The 10,984-nt window shown below is 44.4% G+C and overlaps 1 protein-coding gene across 1 annotated transcript in view; it reads left to right on the forward strand.

The window, feature by feature from the left end:
* Positions 1 to 1,370: 1,370 nt before the first annotated feature.
* The window catches only part of DSCC1 (DNA replication and sister chromatid cohesion 1), a 13,557-nt gene continuing 3,943 nt past the window's right edge, over positions 1,371 to 10,984 (forward strand). Inside the window, exons 1-6 of the mRNA XM_018553350.1 lie at positions 1,371 to 1,566; positions 3,955 to 4,123; positions 4,347 to 4,481; positions 5,168 to 5,258; positions 6,472 to 6,610; positions 6,700 to 6,752. Of these exons, the coding sequence (XP_018408852.1) occupies positions 1,394 to 1,566; positions 3,955 to 4,123; positions 4,347 to 4,481; positions 5,168 to 5,258; positions 6,472 to 6,610; positions 6,700 to 6,752 (760 nt within the window). The 5' untranslated portion in view covers positions 1,371 to 1,393. The remainder of the gene's footprint in view (positions 1,567 to 3,954; positions 4,124 to 4,346; positions 4,482 to 5,167; positions 5,259 to 6,471; positions 6,611 to 6,699; positions 6,753 to 10,984) is intronic.

Below are 10,984 nucleotides of genomic sequence, written 5' to 3' on the forward strand. Positions count from 1 at the left end.
AGGTGTCACGGGGGACAGGAAGTATAAGGGAAAATGTTGCCTATAGGGCCCCAGACTCAATTAAGGACATGACGGAAATTTTATATCAGTGACCACACAACAGACATTTTACAGCCTATCTAAACCCTGAAACATCTAATATTATAATCTATAATAATTAATATCTATCATCTATTGCAGCTCACCAGTCCTTAGATGTGGAGGTATTTTTTGTACTCGCCGAAAATGTTCTTCATCTGAAAAGTGAAAACCAATGCGGCCAGCACAGGTAAGGACTGGTCAGCTGCCACATGAATCATATGTCTGTTTTTAGGTTTAGCTATGCTTTGAAAGAGAACTATGACCAAACCTTTTTTTTGCTTTAGTCCTCTTTAGGGTCACAGCAATATATTTACTAATGTCCTCCTGTGACCCAAAACTCAGCATCTAGAGGGCAACTACCTGCTATATGCTGGCAGAGCAGCGCTGCAGCCAGAGAAGATCCCGACAATATTATTTAGATCCTGGGTTCTCAACTGGTGGATCGTGACCCACAAGTGGGTCGCGACCCGGTGTTCACTTCCACTTTTCTAGGTGAGAGGCTCTTCAGAGGTGGGGTGGGATGGGGGTATGGCAGCGAGGGAGCTCCATCCATACATGTATTGCTTATAGCTCCCACGCTTGTCCTATAGAGGTACCTGGACCAGAGTAACATCACATTCTGGCTCCCGGCACCTCTACAGGCGCGTATGGGAGCTGTATAAGCAAGCCACATATGGATGGAGCTCCATCACAGAACAGCAGCCCACACTGCCGTGCGTTCCATTGCAGTGCGACTTAATGACCGAGGACAAATGTTGGTCCTAAGATTACACAAGTTGAGAACCACTGGTTTAGATCAACCCCACTACCTGATGACAGCTGGCTCTGCCTCTCTAGAGCCAGCTGTGCCCGCCCCCTCCCCTGTCTGTTCCTCCAATGAGCGCTGGAGGAACAGAGAGAGGAGGAGTCACCGCTCTCTCTAGGGAGAAGATTGTTCATTGATTGATCAGCAGTTTGTGATCGCTCAGTTCTTGATCAATACAGCCGATATGTGACAGCTTCAGTGTTACACGCCGGCTCTAATTATAGGAAGGAGTGCATTTCACTGTCCCCATAATTCTACTTTCATACTTTGGACTGCACTCCCTCATAATTCTTCAGATTAGTTTGTTCCCTAATGGGGTGTCTCTTATAAGGCCGGAACTCGGCTTCTATATTCTGCGTAGTGCGCATCCTCAGATTTTCTCTCTGTAATGTGTTTTCTCTCTTTTTTTTTTTTTTTTTCACCCACTCAGCGACTAAAAAAAACTTGCCTTTGCCCTCCTCGGCTTTCTGGATTTGGTGCGATCAGCAACGATTTCTCTTATTCACAATGAGTCGGTCTCCGGAGGAAATGGAGGCCACCCTGCAGATTGCGAAACTGAATGTGGAGGATCTGCGCAGCACTGCCCAGTGCCTGACCTTCAGCAATACCTTCACCTCCGGGGATTATTGTCTGATGGAACTGGATGAGACGCTATGTAAGGAGGTCGAGTCTGGAGGCAGGTAGGAGGGTCACAGATAATGTTTGCAGACCATCAGAGACTTCAGCTAAGGAGGGGGTGAGCTTGCAAAAGTCTCCTATCTGCAGCTCTGGTAGACTCATATTTCATGTGTGTCAAGCAGGTCACATGCTTATACAAAATATAGGCATGGATTTTAAGGAAGTGTCAGTTGAGTGCCTAAAGAAGGAAGGACTCTGGGCAAAACTTTAATTAACTCCGCACTGCAAGGGTTAAAGTGACATTAAAGTCAGAATTTTTCTTCCCCTTCCCAATCCTGCTGTAAGGACTTGCCTTAAATCATGCCTCTTGATTCAATCTTCTTTCCTGTTCTTTTCATCTGTCCCTCCAGCGCTGGTGCGGGTCTCCGATCCAGCGCTGACTCCTCTGTCGTCCTCTTCTCTGATGTCCCACGGTGTCTGTGCAGGTGCACGCTCCTCCATAGACTTACCTTGTGTCTCTCCTCATCTTCGCTGAGGGTTTAAGTGCTTGTTTTGCCTAGGTGCTAGAATATATAATGTGAGAATTAAAGTGACATTTAACCCTCAGATTTGTTAACATAAACCAATACTGTAATGTGTGCCTTACTGTAATCCATGGTTGTTTCCCTTCTCTTTGCTGCTCTTCCTTTTAAATCCCCATGTCTTCTCATGCTTGGGAAGAACTTCCCTTTTCAGCTCAGGGCCTCTTCCTGTAGTGCTGGCTCAGGTTTCAAGCCTATACACAGACACCGTGTATCCATTCCTGAGCATGAGAACAGATACAGATTTAAAAGGAAGAGCAGCAAAGAGAAATGAGACACAACCATGTATTACAGTAAGGCACACATTACAGTATTGTTTTATGTTAAAAAAAATCTGAGGGTTTAATGTCACTTTAAGCTCCAAATGGTAGCGCATTATAAGGACACTTCCACTCGCTTACTTCTTTTTAAGGGCTACTTTGCCCACTTTTATTGATTCAAACTCAAAAAAGTCCACACCGGTTTTCCATCGCAGGGGTTTCCAAACAAAAAGTACCCACAGTACTGGCAATGAAAACAGAGATAAAGCTTCTTGGCTTTTTACCTTCAGTGTTTTGCCTCTTTGACCCACTGGTCGTCTTTGTTTGTTTCCAAGAATAATCCCAACTGTTTCTCTCACAGTTGCACAGGCTGGTCCTCACCACAAAGGTGTATTGCCACACAGGCTGGTTCCAGGGTGGAGCCCTCCAGACCCTTGCACAGAGACCTCCTCTGTCTCCCAGGTGGACCCCCTCACTTGAGGTGCTCATACACCTTGCGATTATCGTACGATAATCGCAGGAAATCCCGTGATCGTACGATAATCGCAAGGTGTATGGAAGGCGTGCAACCTCTGCTACTGTAAGGTCGCAGGACTTTTGTCTTACAAGCATGTTCGAAAACCCGCCGAGATTCGTACGATTGTCGGCGGGTTTGTGTCATGCTCGTAAGACAAATGCCGAACGGGTCGGTGTGCGCTAGCGCACACTGCCCGTTCAGCATTGCAGTCATCGGAAGCCCGCCCCTCAGCGGGTTGGGCTTGCGATCATCGCAAGTACGATCTGCCTGTCCAAGATGGGCAGATCGTACATTTTTTTAATTACCTTACAACCATCGCAAGACTAAAGTCCTGCGATGGTTGTAAGGTCTATGGCCAGCTTTAGAAGGCTGGGATATCTTATGGAGGCCCTAATGAGCCAGCTTTCTGCAGCTGGGCTTGTTACTTCTAAGCCTCCAGCACTCTCAATACTTCCCCCTAGAGTAAGAACCTCAGCACTACACCGGAAACTGGGCCATACAAATCTGCTATCCTGGCTTTACCCAGATATCCCCATCTGCCTGTTGCAGCCTCCCTTCCCCCTCCACTACAGTGGTCTAAGGTTCTTGAGTCGTCACATTCTATACACAGCGTATAGACATGAGGAGGGCACTGAGGAACATTCCAATGCTGCAGCATAAGAGAGGAGAGAGGCTGGAGGGAGCGCTGTGACAGCTGTCCAGCTCAGAGCTTTGGGTGCGTCTAACTTTATTTTTCAAGACGTCAAAAAAACCAAAAACCTAGTATTGCAGTGTGCAATGATACCTTTCTTATTGGACTAACAAAATATATAATAAACAGATCAGATATATACGACTCGCATGAATATTGTGATGTTCCGTAGATTCATAAAAAGTTCTGGTAGTGAGTCAACATAGACAAAAACGAGCACTTAACCCTTGCACTGTGGGAGTAGCCTCATTGCAAGGGTTAATGCATTTTTTTCCTGGAGTTCTTCTTTAAGCAAACTGATCTATTTGTTTTTGGTGGACTGACCCTTTACTTGTCTTCACCTTACAAGTCGGATTGGGCTCTATACTTTTTTTAAAACTTTTTTTATTTTATCCTCCAAGCTTGGTGATCCGAGGAGACAAGAGCGATCACGCTGTCCTTTGTAGCCAAGACAAAACGTATGACCTAAAAATTGCCGACACCTCCAATTTGCTGCTGTTCATCCCGGACTGCAGAACCCCCGAGCAGCTTCCCAGCGACCAGCCATCGCTCAGTGTCAGTATGTGTGAGGTAAGGCTAGGTCTCTTCTACCCATCAGAGGCTTATTTAACTTTTTCTATTGCTGAGATGATTTTGTTTTTCAGAGATCATACCTGTGTGCACAGTGTATAACCAAGCATTCTCGGCTGGTGTGACTACATGTTTATATCACAGTTATGGGCTGATTGCCTTTTATGCTTGTGGGCACCTTTTGTAAAACTTGACTATTGGGTAACTCTTTTGTGTCCTGCAGATTGCCGGATTCTCTAATCACTACTGGGAGCTGCGGAGATGTCGGCCCAAACTAAAGAAGCTGAAGAAACTTTTGTTAGAAAATCCCTATGAGGGACCGGAGAACGAGAAGGACACAAGCCAGAACACAGAGCTGGTGAGGATCAATATGGCTGACATGTTTTATTCTTGCAAAATAAGCAACGGCGGTTATAAATGCTTGTGAAATGATGACACTTTCTTTTGTTTTTTTTGTTCACCTGAGAATGTTTGTTGCAGCAGCAGACTGATGAGTTTCTCCATGGTCACCTTCTTCCTCCTCTGATCAGCATGTTTCTTGCTAGCACTCATTTGCATGCAGCACACTTGAGTGCAGCACAGTGGCTTAGTGGTTGGCACTTCTGCAGCACTGGGGTTCCCTGGTTTGAATCCTGGTCAGGACACTATCTGCAAGGAGTTTGTATGTTCTTCTGTAGATTTTCTCCGGGTACTCAAGTTTCCTCCCACATGCTAAAGACATGCTGGTTAACTTGCTCCTGTTTTGTATGCATGTGGGATAGGGACCTTAGATTGTAAGCTCCTTGAGGGCAAGGCCTGGTGTGAAAGTGCTCCGTAAATTGTCGTCGCTATATAAATATCTGTAATACATTTCAGGTACTAGGCTATTGGCACTTAAAATAAGTGAGAAGCAAAATCAGTGGAATTGTGAAAAGCGGATGGAGTGGTTCGCTGTTTGCGTTTTCACAAAGCAGAGTGCTATAAATAGGAATTGCGCATAGAAAACTGTTTGGGATGGTTTTGGTTTGACCAGCTAACAACTATGTTTGTCCTGTTTGGTTTCAGTACACAACAGAAGACCTACTGAGCCAGATTCAAGCAAGCTCTGTAGAATTAATGGACCACCTGAAAGTCATACATGCGCGCCAAATAAACGGTAATGTTTTGTGTCTTGTGAATCGAGTCATAACAATGTTTGCTACAGATTTCTTTCTGAAATATGGTCTGACCTCTCGTACCCGCATGGTACACTAAAGTTACCAGATTTACAAAATGAAATCCGGGGACAGCTTTCTGACCACACCCACAAAATCTCATGTCCCCATTCGTAGCCACAACCACAAAATACCATGTGCTCGTTTCCAACAGCCTTCAAGGTGTGAAGCAGAACAATGTGCCAAGCAAAGTGGTGTGCATATCGTGCCATTCGTGGAACATTTGGAGGCATGCCTAGAAAATTGAGTGTATGGCTTGTATTATGGGAGTATTAAAAGCAGACCTTTACACTCAAAATTATAATTCTACCAATGCATCCCTCTATGTATGATGATTAATAATAACATAGACACGTCAGGTTTAAAATGATGTGATTGTGAAATATATACACTTGCAGAGCATTCACTTCCTGCTTTGCAAGGGAAAAATTAGTTGAGTTTGCCAAAGCATTGCACACTGGGAAGGCTACATCAGCAGAGCATTGGTGGGAAATATAATTTCATTGAAAGGCATTTTCCTCCCCTGAGATGATGTGAATGGCCACATGCCCTAGTCACATGTGCCAGAAATCCAGGAAGTAAAAGGAGATCTAATAACCTGCCCTTAGTAAACATGGCCACTGTGAGAAGAATGGGAAGGAGAAGAGAAATAAGGTATACAAAGCCAGCAGTTATCTAGAAGTATTTGTTTGTAGATTGTCATTATTAAACATTTCTAAAGGTGTTATTTTAAAGAAATGGGTGAAGGTCCACTTTAAGCCACAACATTGGTGTCGGTGGGAGCAATAATAACCCCCATCCCCATCTGCCAGCATCCATGTCTGTCTCAACTCGCAGCTGCAAGCCATCTCCCCATCCAGCTTGGTCTCTCGCCATGATATGTATATCCTCTCCACCCTGATGGCCCTGGTACCACTGCAGTCACCTGCCACGATGTGCCCGGAATATCAGAGGAGTATATGGGGGTCAGGGGATCCCTTTACAATGACTTTGTCAACTTTACCAGAATAGGCAAGGTGAGCATGTCTCTATGAGCCTATATAGTAAATTATTCCTGTTCACATATGAATACACGCCATCATTCCCTTTCTCCTCCCTCTATCTCTCTTATATTTTGGTGCCATACTTATACTTTACCATTTGTATTTATTTCAGGATTCTGGAGGCTTCTGGACTTTGACTATGAAATGAAGCTTCTCAATCACATTACTCAGTTAATGGACTCGGAGTCCTGGTCATTCAGCCGCATACCACTGACAGTGTGCCTACAGGAACTAAGACCTCTGGAGCCAGAGTGAGAACTTAGTAATGTATATGGACATTGGACATGTTCAGCCAGAGTTGCTTCCCTAGTATTTAATGTCTATATATTCTTTTTTTTAGAGAGATGATCCAGCACTGTCTAGAGTGTTATGGAAAAAGGTTTGTTGATGAAGGTATGTGTGTTTTCTCCTTTTATTCCCCATTAACCGCTTGAAGACCAGGTGTGTAGACCCCCTTCCTGGCCAGGCCATTTTTCAGTATTCAGCGCTGCATTACTTTGACATTTATTCCGTCATGCAACGCTGTACTCGTATACATTTTTAACGTTTTTGGGGACAGATAGAGCTTTCTTTTGGTGGTATTTAAACACCACTGGGGGATTTATTTTTTACTGTATTCAGGAAAAACTACTGAAATTTCTTTTCTTTTTTTTTTACATCGTTAGGAAACATTTATTATTACCCCAATTTTTTGGTAAAATATAATAGACAGGGTCCTGTCGGGTAAATAGACACCAAACATGTCAATCTTAAAAATTGCGCACACACGCGAAATCGCAAAAAAACTAGCATACCCAAAATTGACCATAGGCGACGCTTTTACAGTTCATCAGTTTCGTGTTATCAGTGTTTAATGGCCCTTGAACTATTGATCTCACTGCGACGTTCGCGACGATATGTAACATGTGCGGCGTAATGGGCGCAATCGTCGTTTTCGCTGGTATGCGCACGTGATGCATGTTTACATGTGTGTATGTATGGGTGGGGAAATTTTTTTTTTTTTTTTAATTCTTAAAAAAAACTTTATTGCTATCACAGAGGGGGCTAAGAAACCCCAGTATGTGACAGCAAAAGATGTGACAGGTCCTCTTTATGGAGACATCAGGGGTCTCCAAGACCCCCTAATGTCACCTAGGACCCCCCTGAAGAAGCTGATGAAGCAGAGTTCTGCTTCATCAGCTTCTCTCCAGCTTCTGAAGCTGGAGAGTGACACAAGAATGCCGAAGTGATGTAATATACATCATACACAATGGCCGGCCGGGAGGTAGTTAAAAAGATATATATATATATATTTGTAAAACATGACAGAAAATATAGTAATTGAACTTGCTCCATTTATTGATCAAATCAGTTAATTTTTTCTAGGAGGTCTGCCGAGCGATCAGTCTGTGGGAAGAGAGTGAGATTAGATCATGTGGGTGTTTCACCTAGGTGCAGGAACACATTCCAATGCCGTTGATAAGAATTCTGCATTTTACATTAGATCATTATTTCAGAATCCCTCTCAGCAGCTTAATATCTAATTAAGCTAAAACAAAGTTTTAGCAGCAAGTCCGGTTGCCTTGACTTATCTATTACAGATCTACCATGACCTGGATGAATGAGAACATTCACAGACATTTTGTGGGTGTTTCTCCTCATTAGAGACTTTTAATGGCCCTGTGCTTTCAGACAGACTTGCAATGGGATAATAAGCTCAGCATGTCACAACATTGTGCTGTGCTACTAAGCTGGAAGTAGAGCCTGCCCATGAAATCACAAGCTATTTTATTCTGACAGTATATGCAATAATATTATTTCATATATTTCCCTTTCCCCCCATGCTCATATTAATGTTTTACTTCATCTTTACATGTAGACCAAACGTCCAAAAAAAGGGGTTCATTCAAAATGCAGCAGTATGGCCTTTCCCTGTCACTGAGTTCTTTGTGCATTGTTAAGAACAGAGACTCCATAGGACACCGCATGCTCCACACCATAGACTGCGTTTACTGAATGGGCTGTAAAATGCAGGCCACAGTATAGAGTAACCTTGGGGAGGGAGCATTATGGAGTGTAGATAGTGATATCCATTCTTTATTATAATGACGGGTAGGAATGAATTTGGAGTCTCTGTTGCCTGGCTTTTGTTTGCATCAAAGCTTGCTTTTCTACAGATACAAGTCAATGAAGATGCCAAAGCAGCTCGGAGGATGTCAGCTGCATGTCAGTTGCACCTGTGAATGAATTGTGAATAACATAAGAAGCAGCTCAGACTGATGTCAAATGCTGGCTGAATGTACCTGAAAGCAAGCTGCATTTTCCTATTGAGATAAGCTCTGTAGCTTGCAACAGTCACTATTGATTTATGTGTATTAGATTTTGTTTTAAGAAAAAAAACATGCAGCACTGCTGGACAGTTTGGCTTGAAGTAATATGTAAAAAAATATATTTTTAAAAAAGCCAAAATACTATGGAAGACCATCCATGCCAACATGTTAGTCCCAGTCCCCGGGACACCGTCACCCCTGGCAACGGCCTACATTTGACATTCCCACTTTATGGGTCACACCCACACTGCACCCACTTTCTATCACAACAGCACAAATTTTCCCAGCACACTCACCAGCCAGCATTCTGGCTGGTGAGTGTGCTGGGAAACTTTTTGCTGTTTGTACTGTATTAGACCCTTCCATGCGCACCTTGCTGTAAAGCTGGTGAGAAATTGATGAGTGCGTTTGCCATTTGTTTTGCTTGACTGATTTGGTGCAGTGATGCATGGGGGGTCTCTTGTGCGTTCCTGTGCCTTTTTAAGGAGGTTGGGCTTCCTCCTGACAGACCTGCACCCAATTTTATCTTTTGCCACATGTGCTCCAAGATGGAGACTCTCATAGTTTAGAGTTAGGACCGCACTATAAGAGGTGCCTTGGCGCGGCTTTCACATTTTCTGCAGAAGACGTGTATCTAAAACCTCTGTTTTTAACCTTAAAGGTTAAACAGGTTGTTTTTTTTTTGCATGCTGGCTGGTGAGTGTGCTGGGAAACTTGTTGCTGTTGTATTGTATAAAGCCCTTCCATGTGCACCCTGCTATAAAGCTGGTGACGAAGTGATGAGTGCGTTTGCCATTTGTTTTGCTTCACTTTCTATCACAGTCCCACCTCTTAATATGTGGGCACTGCCCACTTTCAGCCATAATCCTCTCCGTTGATACCCTTTTTGGAGTTACTATGCATTCTCAGTAACTCAGATAAGGGTGATGCTCCTTGTACATGGCATCATGAGGACACAGGTCCGAGGTGCAGGACTGTCTGGGCAAATCCGGGACAGTTGGCATCTATTGAAGACTTTGGCTAAGATCAAGTGTAGTATCTGTTCTTTATCAGTTGCCGGTGGAAGAACGACACCACTCCTTCTCGAGGTGATTAGGATGGTGGCTTAGTATTTACCGGCGTAATTGGTGGGTGTCAGATGGGGTACAGTCCCTCCTGGTTAGATTCTGGCCCAGTGATGCTGGGCTTGTCACCGGTGGTAGGGATGGACCCCTGACGGCACTACCTTCTGATGGGAATGGCTGCGAAGCTTGGTCGAGGCTAGAGGGTTGGGAGGCGGCAGAGCCCGTGGTGTTGTGCCCCCTGGGGGTGGCGTCCCAGGGGTGCTCAGAAAGTCACTTGGGTGTGGGAGACCCACTTTGACTCACTGTGCACTTGGTCACACACCACCTTGCAATTTCTGCACAACGCCTCTTGGACAGGCCTTATGGCTAGTCCGGGGCAATTTTTTAGCACCCGGCCCCTAGGGCCTGTCAGCGTGGTGCACTGGCACTATTCCTTTATTTATTGCACCTCATGCACGATTGGCACTTTTTTATTTTTGCTTATTGACCCACAGATTGCTTAGGGTGCAGGTTCCTTCGGGGCCTATTCCCGATGCTGGGGAGGAGGTTCTGTGCCCTAATATAGGGTTCTCTGCCTTCTCCCGAACCAGGGAGTCTCTCTTCGGGAGAGCTCCCTACCTAGTACTGGGTGGGACCTGTCTCGGCAGGTCCCCGAAGGATCGGGGTCCGCCAGTCTCCGGGCTGGTGGACCAAAGTATCTCAACCCCTGTCAGGAGCCTTGCGCCCCGGGGGGTCGGGAATTCGAGGTCCCTTCTTTATTGAAGGACCAAGCACCCTTGTGCACGTTTTTGTGTGCTGTGATTTCACGGTTCACTTTTTTTGTTCACAGGGGGAAGTTTGTTTTATGATGCACGTCCACGGGCTTCAAAAAAAAAATCTATTGAAGACATGTATTAATTATTTGACACAACTAGACAAAACTAAACAGGAACAGCAAGACAGATTCTAAGATAATATTGCAGCTTGATTGATATAATTCTTCTTAAAGAGGATCGTTACCCAGATCTTTAAAATAACAACAAAGGCACCTTTCGAAACGTTTAGTAATGACAATCTACAAACAGATACTTCTAGATAATTGCCGGCTTTGTATTCTTTGCATTCCTTATTTCTCTTTTCCTCCCCAGTCTTATCACAGTGGCCATGTTTACTAAGAGCAGCTTAATATATCTTGCTTTACTTCCTGGAACTCCGGCACATGTGACTAGACATTGCAAACTGAAAGGCAGCCTAACTTTTCAATTATTTGCTT

This window comes from Nanorana parkeri, unplaced genomic scaffold (genome assembly GCF_000935625.1).
Source record: "Nanorana parkeri isolate BGI_ZX_2015 unplaced genomic scaffold, ASM93562v1 scaffold117, whole genome shotgun sequence".
Classification (NCBI taxonomy): Eukaryota; Metazoa; Chordata; class Amphibia; order Anura; family Dicroglossidae; genus Nanorana; species Nanorana parkeri.